Here is an 18,591-nt window from a genome sequence, read left to right as displayed (position 1 = left end):
CCTTAAAAGGAGAGGATTTTGACCAGCAGTCGGAAATTTATAGGCATTTAGTTACTTTACAAGTACAACATAAATTTGAAGGACAGTTTCTTCGTATGTTTGTCCTCTGCGCGTTCCTATACCATGCATCCGATCGTGACGAAACTTCCGTAAGTCTTTCTGCGTCCGGCTGCGAAGATTTTCGGCTCAAAGATTTCTCATTCTATGCTTTGTCCTTTAATATAAAATTAGATTTATGCAGAGCCAAATTCTACACGTTTGAAGCCGAAGTTTAATCTTTGATCAATGTATAAAATGAAAACTCGAATGGTAACATTGAACAAGTAATTATTATTCTTACAAAGGATTAGCAAACTTGAAATCAAAATGTAATAATTAATAAGTTATCGTGAACGTTATAACGGATTACGCCACTTTATATCAATTTACACAGAGAGCGATAAAGGATACGCGTAAGGAAAAATGAATTACGAGTATATATATATTTAACTTATGAAACGTTATTCATAATGAAAATTTATGGTATTTTTTTACAATAGAAAATAGGTGAGCAAGCGTCAATAGCGCAAGAGTTAAGCTGAAATGGCGGTAAATAGGAATATTAGTAATTCCTTATTTAAATAAGTAATGACCTATTATATTAAAAAAAAAATAGCATACGTAATGAAAGTAATATTGTCTATTCTGTACACCGTCAAATTACCAACAGATATGAATTAAGGAACTTAGATAAATTGTTATGTCCATTGTGTTTCAAACTATTTTTACCCTTTCAAACTGAAAAGGTAAAAATAGTATCTGGTGTTTACCAATATTGCACAAGTTACACACCAATTAATTTAGATGTTTGTTAATGCGGATTGCTTATCTTATTTATTATATGATGAAGAAAATATTAATATTATGAAGAAAATAATTTATTAATCACTAATATTCATCATTTACATCATTAAAACTAATTAATCAAATATATTTTAAATAAGAAATGATTTCGGAGAGTAATGATGATGTAGAATTTCCTTCGAAAGGTATAAGAATCCTTAGTACGTTTTCGGTTCATCGGTGCTTATAAAATGTATTTATTTTATACGTACAATTAAACAGAATTATATTAAGATAAATAATCCGAAGACTATTTTCATTTGCAAACTTGGTCCCATTAGATTTAAATCAATTTGCCCGTTATAATTAAACTGAAATACAAGTAATATGTGCATCACTTCGATTCTAGTTAATTTATAACTTGATTCATCAGACTTCCTCAATGCGAGCAAAGATCTGATGGCAAAATATTGTGAAATAATACGCTCGTGTGATTTGTCTTTATGACTGTACCTGAAGCTGCACTGAATGAGTCAAGGGTAACCGGTGGACGAATGTAAGTTAACTAGGCACTAACTAGGCAAAGGCTTTATACCCTTAAAGGGCAGATCATTTTAGAGATGTCCATTTTTAACGTTCGACCTTATTGATTTTTGGATAATATGCGATAATGAGATAAATTTGCTTTCGGATTTGTCATCAATGAACGAAAATTTTAATTGCTTGGGAAATTAAGATTCAGTTTTATGACTGTTTTTTTTTATGATGTAGGTAGGCGAACGGACAAATGGGCCACCTGATGGTAAGTGATCACCACCGCCTTAATTAAAATGTTATGTTCCCTGTGCTTGTAGTTACACTGGCTTACTCACCTTTCAAATCGGAACACAAGAATATTATGTACTGCTGTTTGCCGTTAGAATATCTGATGAGCGGGTTGTAACCTACTTAGACGGCCTTGCACAAAGCTGTACCACCAAGTACTGCTGTTTCGCAGGAAGCCTGAGTTCTAATCACATATTATTTGTTTATAGTAAATTGATCATTAAAATTGGTTACCGCGTAAGATATTCATTTGGCAAGATTAAAGTATTTACATGAAAATCTGGTGTTGATATTTTATGTGTTGGTTTTTAGGAAGCACGTTTGGGTAGGTAGGTACCACCTACTCATTTCATATTCTACCTTCATACAGTATTACTGTGGATGTGTTTGATTTCTTGAAATGACACGCTTGGGTGGCGCATAGACGATCTCAGGGACAGTAAATATTTCTTAGAGTAGCATTGGGTATGGTGGGTGATGAACAATTAATACCAAGTTTTTGATTTTCGATTTTTTAATGACTTTAGTTCGCTATTAAACAAATGCACTGGAGTTGGCTTCAGATAGTTTTTTAAGAAGATATATAGTAGAATGATGGTAGAAAATTTCAGAAGCTACATTCGTGACTCGCACTCGTGTTACGGTCGACGCAAGTCTTAATACAAGGGAGCGATTAGTGAGTAAAACACTTAAAAAAGTATACTAAGCTATAAATGACTTGTTTCAGAAGGAAGTAGTGGAAAAAGTAACTGTAATTGAAAGAAAAAACAAATTTTATACAAAAATATAGTTTTTTTTTAATAAAAAATGCACCTTGTTCTAATGTGTCTAATGTTCTAAACAGTCTTCCATTTCTATACTCTACTAGAATTCTTTACCAAATTTCATAAAAATAGAAACAGCTGACTTATCTTCCCTGTGCCTAAAGAAGCTAAAAAAAAAGAAACAAATTTAGATTAGTAAAACAAAAATATAATATAAGGCAGCATATGTTAGGGGAAAATGTATTAAAAATTGACCAAGTAGTTCCATTAAAAAATAAAGATCTATGGGTCATATTAAAAAAAAATTTAATTTTAGTACTGTCGTAATGTCCAACAGCGATTTTTATTATATTAAGAATCAACTGCCATTTTTTATTTTTTTAACCACTTATATGCTTATTTGTGCCTAATAAAAAAAAATGAAACATCTGATAAAGCTGAATAATGAATATTGTATATTAAAAAAGACAAAACAGGCATTGCATAAATAGTAAATACTGTTTCATACAAGTAATCAATGTCCACATTCTTGGTGGTAATTCTATAAAATATGTATTAACTAAACTATTACGTTAAAATTCAAAATATTTGTTTTTCCAATGTACTCTGTTATTAATTTAAAAAAAAATGCTAAATAAATAAGGAAATTCAAATATAGTTAGTCAAATTTAATTAATGATTGCGTGTCCTGGTTTTACTCATATCTGCTATTCTTCTCAGTTTGGAATTCTGAAATTTTTTGAATGGTAATAAATAAAATTATTACAATAGCTTCAATAGCCAACAAACGGTCAAACTAAATGATGAAACAATGAATGTTCGGTCAGTGTTCACGGAGATACGAGTGGTTGTATTGAACAGGGAAAATAAGACATTTTTAAGTTACATATTGGAGTGGGATTTTTAAAATATCGGTAAGTACTTCGTTTTGTATTACTCGTGTTGGATTATATACATTTTGTGACGTTTGGTTAAAATATAAAAATATTCGTTTAGTATGAGAATTAGCGTCACAATCGATACTTTTTTTAGTTTAGACACATGCAATTAATTCATGTATGTTCTTAAATCTGTCACGTTTTTTCTGTTATGTAAAAGATATGAACGATAAAGGCTTGTTCACATTGGTCTCATTTACTAATTAAAAGATATATATTATTTATAATCTTATATTACTTCTACATATTTTGTATAATATATTACATTTTTTATTACGTACATGTATTATTAGCAAGTTATTCAATTACGTTACTAGTTTTAAATAAACGAGTATTTGTCGTTATATTCAAAAAATGGATTGTTAGATTTCAGGAAATATGCCATTAACACCAGCTGAACGACAGCGAAATTATAGAGAACGCTTAAAAGTAAGCAATCCCGAAATATGGAAGGAGAGGAAAAAATGAGAAGCTGAAGAAAAAAGAAAAACTACTTGAAAATTTCACAATCGTCACAAGAAGAAAAATCCAAAAGACGAAAGCTATGGTGAGAATTAAAACAAATTAAGTCAAACCAAGTTCAAATGAAGAATAATAAAGAAAATCGTCGAGTATATAAAAATAAATACTAGAACTAAATGTTCTGAAAAGCTTTTATGCTGTTCAACTCCAAATTTCTCAAATATTATGAGTGTGTTTAAATGAATATGTAAATGTGGTATGATTGATTTTCAGTGCAATTGAAATAAAATATGACCGATTATTAGCTTTTTTTATTTATCTACTCTCATTGGATATAGATTTAACATTAGGTTGGGCCTATGTCCAGCAGTGAGTGTTCGACCGAGGTCTGATATCATAATATCAGACCACTGATATAAATTTAAAAATTCTAATTTTATTTATTTAGGGTTGCTATTTAGAATTGCCCTAATATTTCCTTTCTGTTACGTTTCTGTTACAAAAAAAATATTTTCCTATCCGTTTCATATGCGTAACTTACAATTTTTTGAAATTGACCCATATACTTATCTCAGATTATAAAAAAAAAAAAAATTATAAAACAAGTAATTTTATTGTTTTATAATCTATGGGTACGTAAATATTATTTTTATGTCGCAGTGCCTTATTAAATGATGTCATTATGATATAATATTTTCTTTTGTTCAGTTCGCATAGATACCATCGCTCTTTTTACGATTATTTTCATGTAGATATGGATTTATTTAAATATTATGTAGCTATTGTTTCCGTTCAAGTACTTTTATCTAGTCTGGAAATTTTAAAGATAAGATTTAATAAAAATACGGTTATATTCTACCTTTTTTATTATACTTTTTTGATTTTTTTATTTTATTTCCTCATTTGTTAAAATTGTATATTTTTAACTTTTCCAAGTTATTAGGAATTAAGTCAAGGCCCAAAACTCTGATGATTGATAAATGAATGAAATTTAATTTTCCAAATCCAAATCAGAGGTGAAATGCTTTAAAGAGTTTCATAAAAAAAAATATCGACTTAAATGAATATTAGTGCAGTTTTGTTCATAAAAAGTAAAATCTACTTAGTTTCGTGTGTACATCATGTAAAATATCATAAGATCTCTAGACACTTAGCATGACATGCAGGACGGTAGGACAAATTTTATAAATAAAACGGAAATGTGTAATAGAACGTAAGTCGATGACGTAAACATTACGCCGTCAACTCTTTGATGACGTTAGCGCTTTCTTTTATTTCACAATTGTTTATTTATAAACGAAATTTCATTTGAAAAATAAAGTTGAAAAGAAAACAATTCAAAACTTACTGGGGATAAGTTTTGATTGTAGAGTTAGAATTGCCATCTCGATTCCTTTTATTTATTATTAACTTATAATTAGATACTCAAAATTTTGAGTGTTTCATGAATGTTATTTTTAAGTATTACGTAAAGTTTATACCGTATAATGTAATTTGCAAAAGTATCATATATAACATTAAGTTATGTTTTATATGATAAAATCAAGTTTCAAAATTAATGTGAATAATTCCTATGTACGTATTAAAATTTTATTTTAGTATTTTATTTTCTTAGACATAGACAGTAACGACATCTAGTTGAATGCATGTAGAAAATTATAGATTACTAAGCGTTAGATGGCGCTACTTTTCATATTTAAGTTTAAAACTTTTATACTATGAGTTTTTTCTTATAATTTCTTATACGTTACAAATTCAATTATAAATTCAATCCTAATATTTAAACAAAACAATTTAGATTTCTCATATGCATATTTGACCAATAATTTGGTAATTTTTTTTTCAGTTACAATATAGGTAAACATTTTGCGATAGCATATTATTTAAAATTTATAAAAAAAATTTAAAACTTATAACGATTAGACAATAATTTTAATCAAAATACGGTTGACCGGAATAAAAATATTATGAATATTGGAGTTAGTTCCACCAATTTTAGTGTTGTTCTTAAATTGGTCAACAATAATTGTTTTAAATATTAAAAAATATTTTATATTGCTCGACCTTTATTGTAATTAAAAACATCGATAAAAACTTACCGGATTTCGGTTTTGTTCCGTGTTAGTAATAAAAATATCAGTTATTTTGATCGTGTTTGAAACACGTTTCTTGTTCCTAGTTCTGTTATTAGAATTGTAATAAAATTACACATATACAAAGGCATTAAATACTACTATACAATTTAAAACTCTGGATCAATATTATTACCAAAAACTATTACTATCAGAACATTATTTGATTGACAGGGTAATTGACAAGTCTATAACGGTGTAAATATTCGCTTCTACAGTTCGAAAATATGGTTTAATTTTTTAACGGTATGATATTTACAGATACCGAACTAGTTACCTGCAACGAATATGAATAGTTTTAAAAACTTTAGCTATGCTGAATGCTAATATTTGTGTTTAAATGTTACTCGTTTTAATTGTGTTCGTAAGTATGAAAGTATAATTTTTACTGGTAGGGCGTAGAATGTTTATTGATTTTTATTTTTATTTAAATTAAAACATTATTCGTATCTTTGTGTGATTAAAAATGTCAAAGGCAGTTTAAAGACGTCAGAAGCGCAATGGTTTACTGGCCGCCTGGCAAATTAAAAGTCGCAGGATCGATACTGTCCTCATTTCTACTTTGACGCTTAATATGAGAGGTAAATAAGAATATTAGTAATTTCTTTAAACGAGCATTGTTTTTATTCTTTTCTTTTTTTATTAAAAAAGTATAGTGTTTTGTCTTTTTTTTTACGCAGAAACGAATTGAATGAAGCAATGAATTGGTTTTGTTTTTGATATTTGTATTTCAAAAAGGCTTTTTTGAAAATCCATCTATGTAGAGAATACGAGAATTACAGTGTATGCTCGATATCTACACGTATGAAAAGCCGTTTTTTTTTAATATTAAATTCCAAGAGTGCGAGAGCCTGAGCCATATTTGTATATTTCGATTACTTCGATTCTATAGTAATTATGGTTCATAAAACTCAAGGAGTTTACTTCTGGATGTACTTGATAATTATTAATTTATATTTACGCCCAGCGAGTACAGCGCGCGGGTAAGGTAGTTTTAATATACGCCTAACCAAGGTCTTACAGTACAGATAGCGAGATATAGGTAGATTATATATGTACCTATCATGTACGAAGTTTTGCACGCGTTCTTTTGAAGTAAATATCTTTAAAGTGTAACCATTTGTGGTTTCCAGGGTCGGTTTAAACATCTCGGAGCCTTGCCTTGCATCAGGCATTTATGTCCCCTTTACCCTTTTCGAGCTTTCCTAAAGATATATTATATGCCATAATTATATTCAAATGGGCGAAATATTTAACTTCAAAAATTTCATTAAAAAATAATTGAAATAGCATATTACCCTGTCTCCTGTCTCCTTTGCCTAAACTGCCTAACGGTGATTTCTGTCACATAGCATATTTGATAGATATTGCATTTTATTTCTGTCAGATTATCTGGTTTTATAAGAGTGGCAGAACTCTGTGAATTCGTAGATATATTAGAATTTATGTAAGTGTTATCATAAAAGTTAAAATGACTGTTTTTAGCTATGAAATGCTACTTATTCATATATCATAACTCAAGTAAAAATACCTACTTTGAAATCTCACTGACCAATTTGTGTGATTTTGTTCTTTTAATTAATTATTTTACATTCGAAACTATTGGTCTGTGTGTTTTTGTATGTTTCTTATTGTAAATAAATCAAATTTTGAAAATAAATCATATTTGAAAAAATAACTAATTATTGGACTATGTATATTTTTTTTTAGTCTTTGGTTGTATAAATAAATATTCCCTGAAATGTAATTGATAATTTCAACAAACTTTATTCATACATAAATACAGCACTCATCCAGTTTCGACAACGACCCACTGCCCTAGATTGAATACTCTTGAAATCTTCGATCTTTTTGCTGAGTGTTGATTGGGTCATAATTAATTGATTGTTGAATCATAAGTGAACATTTGCTAATACCATATTTCGATAGTAATTTACTGTATACATCCTAATATATAACTATACTATAATACACACACACAATAAATAACTTTAGTTATAATTAACAGTCGTTATAATAATAATATATTAGTTGTTCATTTAGTTTTATAGCTTATAAAATCTATCGCCGAAGAAACTTCTAGGTAGATAGTTTTATCCTCGTTTCTCTAAAACCAATAGCAGCAGTAGGTATTTTTTGCGTTACATTAAAATATAAAATGAACGCGTAATAAACGTATTTCTTGTAGACATCTAATATACTACCACTCGCCCTCGTTTCACGTGGGAAGAGCTAAGTTATACATATTGGCGCATGTCGTGGCATTTTCGTTAAAGAAGGCATTTTCCTTAAAAATAATTTCAATTGATAGTGTTATCAATTGAAATTATTTTTATATAACTTTATCCGAGTACCTATAAGGCGAACGTCACGGAAGTTTTCAGGAAACACAATCTTATATAACAATGACGACGGCTTAAACAAAAGATATCATAATTAACTTGATAGCTTTAGATAGCTGACCATGAACAGCGTCATCGTTTTGGGTGATAAATAGATATTAAGATTCAACTGAGGAAAGATGGGCCAATACGTTGGTCTCTTTCTTCAAGCTGGCAAGTCCAGGCTTAGCTTAGCTGTAACGGCTAAGGATGGCTAATGCGATCTTATGGTCTTTGTCAATATGGAATTGTTTAGATTGTCTGTCTGTTCTGTTTGGTTAAGCTTTTCTTGTGAATCTTTGTCTAAATCAGATAGAAAATTAAAATAATCGCTACATGGCGTAACGACTATTAACCACTCTGAGCTTTCACCAGCGATTTATCACCTTCAAGAGAAGCTTACTCATTCATAAAAGGACCAACCTTGCACCTACTAGCTTCGCTATGATGCTTAGAGGCGGTGGTAGTTACTTTTCATCAGGAGAGCCGTTTGCCATCTATTCCATAAAATATATATATATAATATTAGGTATATATGAGAGCACAGTACACATATATGCCAGTTATGATAAGGACTTAATTTATAAATTTTATTTCATATGTTTAGATATATATATCGTATCTAGAGATAAAACAAATACTAATAATTAAATTATGTGAACCTATGTGAAAATTAAAACTTGGTGTTAGGGCTTTGTGCAAGCTTGTCTGTGGAGGTATCACCCAGTCATCAGATATTGTACCGCCAAACGGCAATACTTATTATTGTTGTGTTCCGGTTATAACATTTTAGCTCCCAGGGTTGGTGGCGCATTGATGTGATGTATGGAGTTGTTAATATTTGTTACAACGCCAATGTCTATAGGCGTTGGTGACCAATAACCATCAGGTGGCCCCATTTGCCCGTCAGTCTACCTATTAATTATAAAAAAATATATGATAACTTAGTACAAACCTGGAACGACTCAGTCGGACTCTAGATCCTAGTTTAAATATGTAAATATGCGCTATGATTAGCAACTAAATATTCCGGTTATTCCGGTTCATTTAAACTTTAGTTCCATAACATTTAATAAACATGTTGATAGTAGGTTTGCATTATTATAAAATATGTGAAGGTGTCTCATTTCTCTGTTCTAATAAAAAATAATTAGTTCCTAAATATCTTCATTTTCGGTGTAGATATTTATTTATTTATTCAGTATGTTATTGAATTGACCTTATACATATTTTTCACTCACCGTAACTTTAATCAACCTTTTAGTGAAATGTATGTATCTATTTATTTTATAGCTTTTATTTATTTAGTTTAGTTCACATATATGTCAGGAATAATTATTATGAAATGACCCAATTATAAATGAAAAATTAATAAATTATTCATTTCTTGATTATCATTTGGATTCCGATAATTATGGATAAAAAAAAATAATTTCTATATTCGTTAAGTAGAACGAAAATTATTAAAATGTTTATAAAATATGATATTTAAATATGTTTCAATATGATTGTTATTATTTAGTTGATAAATTAAAGCCAAATGCTTATCATCCATGTCAGCATTCGAAAGAAATATATGTCAACAAAATGTCCATTGTACTGTCATTGTCTATGGCAGACAGATAATTCATAATTGTCTATGTATGTTGCAACTTGACAATCATGGCGAGCACGTCGAGGTCTGTTTTTCTAATTTATTTTTAATTCTGTTTATATCTTAACGAAGTTTTACTATAATTAAAAACCAGAAATATGTTTATATACAAACTGGCTTTACGTAAGTTAATGGGTGTAATGGTATAGCAAGAGTCGCTTGTGCTAGTTATCTAGTGTCGAGATTTCTAACATTCCTAAATGTACTTTCCTTTGTGGTTTTAGAATGGAAGCGAATAAGGTGGTGTGTTATGCTCATCCCGATGCTCCGCTCATTGAGGATTATAGAGCGGGTGACATGATATGTTCAGAATGCGGCCTCGTTGTTGGCGACAGGTCAGTAATTATAAGCGAAATCTAAACATGATGCTCTATTGCTTTGGTATACAACAGTGCATCGTACCAGATCTATAGATGTCAAGGCGAATTGCAATTTTGCAGGGATATCAGCGATTTAGAAACTGAATTAAACACTTAAATACATGCAATTGGTGTGACCATTGCAAACATTATATGTACTTTTTTATTTTTATACTTTATTCAAATAGGTTTTTATAAATAGTAAATTATCATTTTACATATGATTAATTCTTCTGCATAAAACTGACAAAATTAATGATAAATTGCACTCTTCCAACAATGATAAGTCAGTGGTAACTGTTTAATCAAAAGATGATAAGAATGTTACATACAATAACATATTGAAAAATATGTATTTATATCTTTACAGAGTAATTGACGTAGGATCTGAATGGCGTACATTCAGTAATGAGAAGTCAGGAGTTGACCCATCTCGTGTTGGTGGTCCAGAGAACCCACTTCTGTCTGGAGGTGATCTTTCCACTATAATTGGTCCTGGACGAGGAGATGCATCTTTCGATAGCTTTGGAGTATCGAAATACCAAAACAGACGAAACATCAGCAGTACTGACAGAGCTCTCATTAATGCCTTCAGAGAAATAAACATGATGGCTGATCGTATCAACTTACCAAAAACAATTGTTGACAGAGCAAACAATTTATTTAAACAGGTAACATAGTAATTTATCTTTTTTTTTTTTTATTCTTCCTAAATTATACTTTAATTTAGAAAATAAATTGCAAAACGGGTCACATCCATTTTTAAATTGTGTGAGATGAGTAAAAGCTAAATTATTTTTGCTTATATGCCATCAGCTATTCCCATATTAGCTATGATAATGTTTTATTGTATTTGACACTTATGCTGATTATATTATTCAATGATATTGTTACAATCTTTCTATATACACCTTTTAGATTTAAGAACAATCATAAAAAGAAAAATTCTTGTTTATTTGGCTAGGAAAGTTGAAATTCTTGCTTTTTCTTTAATATAACATAAATGTATACATATAAACCGTCCTTTGAATCACTGTTTATTGTTGAAAACTGCATTAAAATCTTTTGCATTGTTGAAAAGATCTAAGCCTCCGGATTGTGCGAACTGATATTGTTTTATTCTAAGACAAATATCAAAATCAGTAAAATTTATTTCATTACATGTCTCTTTCGGTAATATTAATTTAATTCACATTTTGCTATGAATTTCAATGACATCAGTTTACATTGACATAAGATTATATAACTTTGTATTTATTTAAACAAATGCTTAAATTTTGTATTAAATGCAAATATGTGTACTAAATTAGAATGCAAATTGAAGTTATTTTGCATGTGATAAATGTCCTACTTAGCAAACCTGATAATATGTAATTTTACACTTTTCCAAGCATATATTTTACCTGTAGTGTTACATATATTTACTCACATATACTTATTATTCTAGACATCATTTTATGTAATAAGTGTATGTTTTGTTATGCTTTTGAATTTAAAATTAGATGCAATGTAATAACTATTATTGTTATGTAGTGTTTTTATTATTGAATATAGTTACAAAACTTATATAGGGAACAAAAATAATGCAGATGTGATATGTTTAAAAGAAGTTTCTTTGACAAATTCTCCAAATTTCTTCCTGATTGCTAAATAACATTTGCTGTATAACAATGAAACTAATTAAATAAGTTTAGTAAAGCTATTTATCCCTTTGAAATTCCATTTTGTAGTGACATACACTAAAAGGGACAGACTTTCCAAAAATGTGTATAAAATTATATCATGATAGTTTGTAGTTTGTACCTTCAACAAATTTAATTTTTACCCTCTAATAATATATATATAGTGTCCGACCGAAACAGGTTTTTACGACCGAAACCGAAACCGAATTTCGGCAACGGTCTCAGTTTCGGCCGAGACCGAAACCGAAACTTTCTTACAGGAGTCATGTTTAGAGGCAAAATAGAGATCTAAACATAATGATAACCAGTCTATTTTAAGTTTTAATTTTTTTTTTTGGTTATGACAAGTATGCTTGAATGGTTGTCTTAATTTGGGATAAACAATCACTGTTCTCCACACCAAAGGTTCCTATTAAATTACAAGTAGATTTATCATGAGCGTTCCAAAGCCCTTCCACCTTTTCCGGAGACGATATTCTAGATGAACAAGATGGCTGTGATTTTTCAGAATGTCAGTTTTCACTTATTGTATAACTAACATCATCCGTGTAAATCCTCAAATGGTTTTCTATTTCTAAGGTGGCAATGTCAACTTCATCAGAATTCAGATATGTACTTCTAAGTCTTGGATCCAGTAATGTTGCGGTTATTAGAACAGGATGTCCTTTGACGTATGCAAATCGTCGATTAATTGATTCATGCAACCGTGTTTTCATGTTTTTCATTATTTCGCTTTCATTTTCGTCTCTAGTTTGCAGCTTACAACAAACAAAGCGCATTGCGAACACAAGCAAGTCACGACATGATTAGACAATTACCGCTCCGATCATGACCGAGCACAGCGCGGCAACTCCCGAACGCAGTTTCGGTTTCGGTCACAGTTTCGGCAAGTTTACCGCCGAAACCGAAACTAAACCGAAACTCATTTTTTTGCCGAAACTCAACCGAAACCGAACTTTTGGTCGGACAATATATATATATAAATTACTGTTAGTCTAAAATCATTAGGATATGTTGCTGGCCAGGAATGCTGATTTTTCAAAAGTCCAATGTCGAAATTTTAGTTTTTAACAATAAACTTGTTATCAGTATCAGGTTCGAGCTTAAATATTTTTGTTGCCATTCCTCATAGTTTCTTATTTGGTCACCTAGACCCAGATCAAAAATTCACAATTACCATACAATTAATTGTAATTGAAATGTTGATTATTAATCTTTTCTTGGAAGAGAGTAAAGTTTCAGCGATAAAGGTACATATGTACTACACAATATTGTGTTTATAATCTGTATACTTATTCGTTTTTTTATAGATAATAAAAAATAAATACGATGATACATAAAAATTAAAATATAGAATGTAAAATAAATTTAATGATCAAATTTTATAATAATCACATCTTTATTTACAGGTTCATGACGGTAAAAACTTGAAGGGTAGATCGAATGATGCAATAGCATCTGCTTGTTTATACATTGCATGTCGGCAAGAGGGTGTACCGCGTACTTTTAAGGAAATTTGCGCAGTCAGTAAGATCAGTAAGAAAGAAATTGGTAGATGTTTCAAACTTATCCTTAAGGCATTGGAAACATCAGTCGACTTGATCACGACCGCAGATTTCATGTCTCGTTTCTGTTCAAATTTGGCACTGCCGAACTCAGTACAAAGAGCCGCAACACATATTGCGAGGAAAGCTGGGGAATTGGATATTGTATCTGGAAGGAGTCCCATTTCGGTTGCCGCTGCCGCTATATATATGGCTTCACAGGTAAATGATTTTACAATATTGCATGCATATTTAATTTATGTTTAGATGATACATAACATTATCCATTTGACTATTTAAAGTGTCCTGGGTAATCACAACAATATTGGTTGAGGTCACTTCTCCCTCTCAAATAACCAATAGCCTATTTATACATTGCCAACAAGTCAAACCATGCCATTGCAAATTGTTTTGTAGATTTACCAATAATTACACTGATTAACTTATATTTTAAATAAAAAGTCAATAGTTCTAATGTCCCTTCTTTTGACAGTATTATTATTAATAAAAGTATAAAACTACTTATATAATAACTTATTTTCATATTTCAGGCGTCAGCAGATAAACGCAGTCAGAAAGAGATTGGTGATATTGCTGGTGTAGCAGATGTTACAATCAGGCAGTCGTACAAGCTGATGTATCCATTTGCAGCAAAATTGTTCCCAGAAGACTTCAACTTCGCAACACCCATTGAGTTCCTGCCGCAGATGTAAATGTGTTAAGTGTTAATTGTATACAGTGGAATCAATATATGGTGAGTTTTGATATAAAGTAGTAATAAGTTGAAAGTAATAGTTTTCATATGTTCAATTGCTATACATAGCATTATAAGTTTGCTACAAAATTAAATGGATGTTATATAATTAATATTGTATAAATATATAATATAACAGTTAGTTAAATTCGAAATTTATATTATGATATCAAGTAACCAACTTGAATTTTATAAGAATCAAAACTTTAGCTGTATTTATTATTGATGATAAAACTGCATTTGACTATCAATGTTCACAGACTATTGGGATCTGATATTTATATTAGACATGATAACTTTGAAACCACCCAGGTGCGTTGCACAAAGCACTGCCACATATCATGGATTTTAATATTTTCATTATATAAAATGGTTTAAAACCATCTGTTTCGAGTTACTTTGACTCCATTGGCATAATATTGACGGCAATAATACATTTATATAATAATAAATATGGTCGAAAAAAATCATTTGTAACTTTGTTTATTGTGTGAGATCCCAGTACAATATGAACAGTAAGAAAGTGAATGATATCTGTCACTTTTCCAAATAACTATTATGACCAAGCTAATATGTGATGACTTAAATAGACTGAAATTTAACATTTAATTTGACATTTTGTTACTGTTAGTAGAAAAGGTTTTATGTGAAAATTGTGTATTAAACAGGATATTATGAAAACTCATTTGTGCATATTCATATCTTTTCTTTTGTATTAAATTGCAACTTAATTTTCACACACAATCTTTTTCACTGACATAGTTAAGCCATTTCGTAAATGTTTTTCTTTCTGACCGGTTATAAAAAACAGTAATTATTTAAGCTCTTAGTCCTACACAATAAAAATAAAACTTTCTAAATAAATTATAGAGAGTAAGATTGTTTTAAATACCATTAAATATAATTTAACTTAGAGATAATTTATGTGTAGAATAATTCATTGTATAGATGGTAAAAGATCAGTATCAATGTAATATAATATTTTTCATCCACTCGTTTTCCATTATATGTACAGTTATGAAAAAAAGATTATAAAGAATTTCATTCAATATAAGCATATTCAAATGTTGAAATTTTGAGAGTTTGTTGGACACAGTCACGAGTAAGACATTTTGTTTGCTCATCAATAAGTACAAGAATAAATGACATTAATTGCTTTGAAATCTGGTGATTTGGCTTGTTTATAATAAAACACTGTTATTAAATATTTACCCATGCATGCAAGTCATAATTATCTTAACAATAGGCATGATGACAGATTTTGAAAAACTCCACTACCATGTTATTACTTTATACAAAATAAATCTTAATTCTGCAAAAAAATAAAGTTTATTAGGAAAAAATGATCTTTTAAAAATACATTTTAAATTTTGTACAAAAACGCTAGAATACTAATGGCGTCGGTCTATGACGTCACGCTTTCGTAAACATTTGACAGTTCGCATGTTAAATGTTTATTCAGATCCGTAATATAATTTAATTTATTTCATACGAAAATTATGAATTCTAATGTGTATCGATGGTGTGCGGTTCCTCAATGTAACAATACATCTATAAAAACTCCGAAGAAGTTATTTATTAATGTTCCTTTGAAGAAAAAAGTTAGAAATATGTGGCTAAATCTTGCACGACGAGACCCAACAGCTATATCTTCAAGTTCTGTACTTTATTTCTGCGAAGACCATTTCGACGTAAGTATTTCTCTTATTTACTATATAATAATTAGGTAAACTAGAGATCATTAGAGAAAATTGTCAATAATATTGGCGATCACGTTTCAGGTTATGTTCCATTCCTTTATTACTACTGCAATACTCTATGTATATTAGAACTTACCTAAAACTTTTATTCTTGTTTCAGTTACCAAACGATATAGAAAATTATATTCGGTATCTTGCTGATGATTTTGCCATGACCACTACATATGCACGCAAAATATTTTTTAAAAGTATACCAGTGATAGCCAGTGTAATGCGACCCTTTATTGTCAAAGATTTCATAAAATGTACTTTGCCCATGGCTTTCAGACATAAATTTCATCATACAATTTGTATAATAGACTGTTTTGAAATTGAAGTGCAAAAGCCTTCAAAAAGTGTCAATCAAGCTCTATCATGGTCAGAATACAAAAAGGCTAATACCATTAAATATCTAGTGTCTTGTACACCAAATGGTTTAGTAAACTATGTTTCACCAGGCTATGGAGGAAGAGTAACAGACACATGTTTGGTTGAGACTTGTGATTTTATCAACTGTTTAGAACCTGGTATGTGTGTGATGGCTGACAGAGGGTTCAAGCATGTAGAATAATACTTACGTAAGAAGAGAGTACAACTTGTATGGCCCCCAAGTGTTGTCACTGGAGCCAAGTTATCTAAAAGTAAGGAAATAAAGCAGATAGCTAGATTAAGGATTCATGTTGAGAGGTTAATTAGATGTTTAAGAGAATTTAATATGTTAAAGCCCCATGCATGTCTAAACACAAATTTTGTAAAAGTACTTGATGATGTTGTTGTAATTGCATGTGCTTTTATAAATTTGCAAGACTCTAGTTAAATAAAACTACAAAAATTATCATTTGTGCATTTTATTTTTAATAAAGATTACAATATACTTTGGTACAAAATTGGATATATTTTTTCTTTTGTACCCCTGTCAAATACATTTGCATCTGTATCTGTGCATTACATTTTTCAGTTGGTTTGCCATTGCCATGACATAATTTTTATATCTCTTCACACTTGTGGGGCACTTAATCTCAATGACAGCATTTTCACAGATCCCATCCGGTGATCCTGCTATCATTGAGTACTTTTGAGACAGCATGAGTCCACACTTTCTAATTTTTATGCCAAGTTTAATGCTGACAGTTTTTCGCACTTCACTCTCTTGTAGTCTACCACGTTTCATGGCTGGTGTGTCTGGTATACTGCCTCCCATTATTAAAGCTATTAGACTTCAGTCATTCTTTTACACCGACTGAATTCAAATGCTTTTGATGCTGTAATTTGACCATATCTCAATTCAAACCAAAGGCTTTTTTGGTGCTGTTCTCTGGTCTCTTCCTATATTTGAGCAACAGTTTGATTAGACAGCACAATCTTTTCTAAGAATGTCTCGTAGGATTGTTCCTTATATTTAAGCATAAGCTGGTACATGGATAAACTTTGAGCATTATTACAAATATAGCTAGGTTGATATTTTAATAACTCACAGTTATCAATATATTTTTTTCTGCCAATGTCCAAAAACTTGTCTATTTGATAGTAAGCTAGGTGCACCATTTGACAAGTCCTTTGCTGTCATGTACTTCAGGCTAGTTCCAATCCTGGACAGTAACACCGCTACAGCTGTGCAGGATGGTTGTTCACTCCGGTGGATCCACATGAGGAATTCTATAGCATGTTTGCAGCCTCCTTTAGAAGCAACAGAATCGTTACATTGTACGGAAATAACAGCTTCCTTTTCTTCATCTACCATCTACTGTGACAGCATATAACCTTGCATGTACCTTATGTTCTGGACAAATTTTGCCCCTCACTGTGCACATGTTCCCATTACGTTTAAGATTTACATAGCTGACAGCGTCATCACCGTACGATGGTCGAGACGATCTAAAATAAATAAAAATATATATAAGTGGTATTTTCATAACATAACCTTAAACATGAACCCTCATAATAGAAATAATATAAGTATGTATTTTATGGAAGTTTGACAACTACACTGTGTTTTAATGCTTATTATTACACATAATACATAGAAGTTTTAACATTTCGGAATTCAGCGGAGAAGAAGTCATTATTTGATGCAAAAAATCCGCCCAGCATCAACAAGTCGATTCTCGGCAAATTAGAGCTATTTGCCTTGATGAATCCTTGTTCCATTGCTAACGTTTCTTTGCTGTACTTTTTTTAAACTGAGATAATAGTATTTAACAACGCAATATCACATAAACGGTGACGTTAATATCGAAACGAGTAAACACAAGGTAAGTTGAAAGTTCGAACGATATACAAATTGTCAAATCAAAACAGTATTACAAAAGCGTGACGTCACGCGATTCTGATTGGTGTTTGACCTAATATGGCGGATTCTTATGTTTTGTATTTTTATTAAAATAAATAGAATCACACATGTAATTTAAAAATAAATGATTTACTTAGTGTCTATCCTATATTATTATTTAAAATTATAATTTCAGTGATTCTTAGGTACTATCATCATGCCTATTGTAGAACAAAGATTTTATTGTTTCAAAAATTTAGTTATTT

At 30.2% G+C, this 18,591-nt stretch overlaps 1 protein-coding gene and 2 pseudogenes across 2 annotated transcripts; 2 read left to right on the top strand and 1 right to left on the bottom strand.

Annotated features, from left to right (window-relative positions):
• Nucleotides 1-9,909: 9,909 nt before the first annotated feature.
• On the top strand, nucleotides 9,910-14,667 carry LOC113394411 (transcription initiation factor IIB). 2 transcript variants are annotated; one of them, XM_026631718.2, is made up of 5 exons: nucleotides 9,910-10,003; nucleotides 10,203-10,313; nucleotides 10,708-11,008; nucleotides 13,429-13,785; nucleotides 14,115-14,667. In XM_026631718.2, the coding sequence occupies exons 1-5, from the start codon at nucleotides 9,987-9,989 to the stop codon at nucleotides 14,274-14,276; spliced, it is 948 nt and encodes a 315-aa protein (XP_026487503.1). In that variant the 5' UTR covers nucleotides 9,910-9,986; the 3' UTR covers nucleotides 14,277-14,667. The 2 variants fall into 2 exon arrangements, with proteins under 2 accessions (XP_026487503.1, XP_064076691.1); XM_064220621.1 differs by having other exon boundaries at nucleotides 9,960-10,101.
• A 1,621-nt stretch (nucleotides 14,668-16,288) lies between these two features.
• Nucleotides 16,289-17,067, top strand: LOC135194771 (uncharacterized; annotated as a pseudogene).
• On the bottom strand, nucleotides 16,911-18,341 carry LOC135194770 (uncharacterized; annotated as a pseudogene).
• Between the last annotated feature and the right edge of the window lie 250 nt (nucleotides 18,342-18,591).

Source organism: Vanessa tameamea, chromosome 4 (assembly GCF_037043105.1).
Source record: "Vanessa tameamea isolate UH-Manoa-2023 chromosome 4, ilVanTame1 primary haplotype, whole genome shotgun sequence".
NCBI lineage: Eukaryota > Metazoa > Arthropoda > Insecta > Lepidoptera > Nymphalidae > Vanessa > Vanessa tameamea.
Note: the sequence above shows the minus strand (reverse complement) of the source record. Positions and strands in the feature narration are given on the sequence as shown.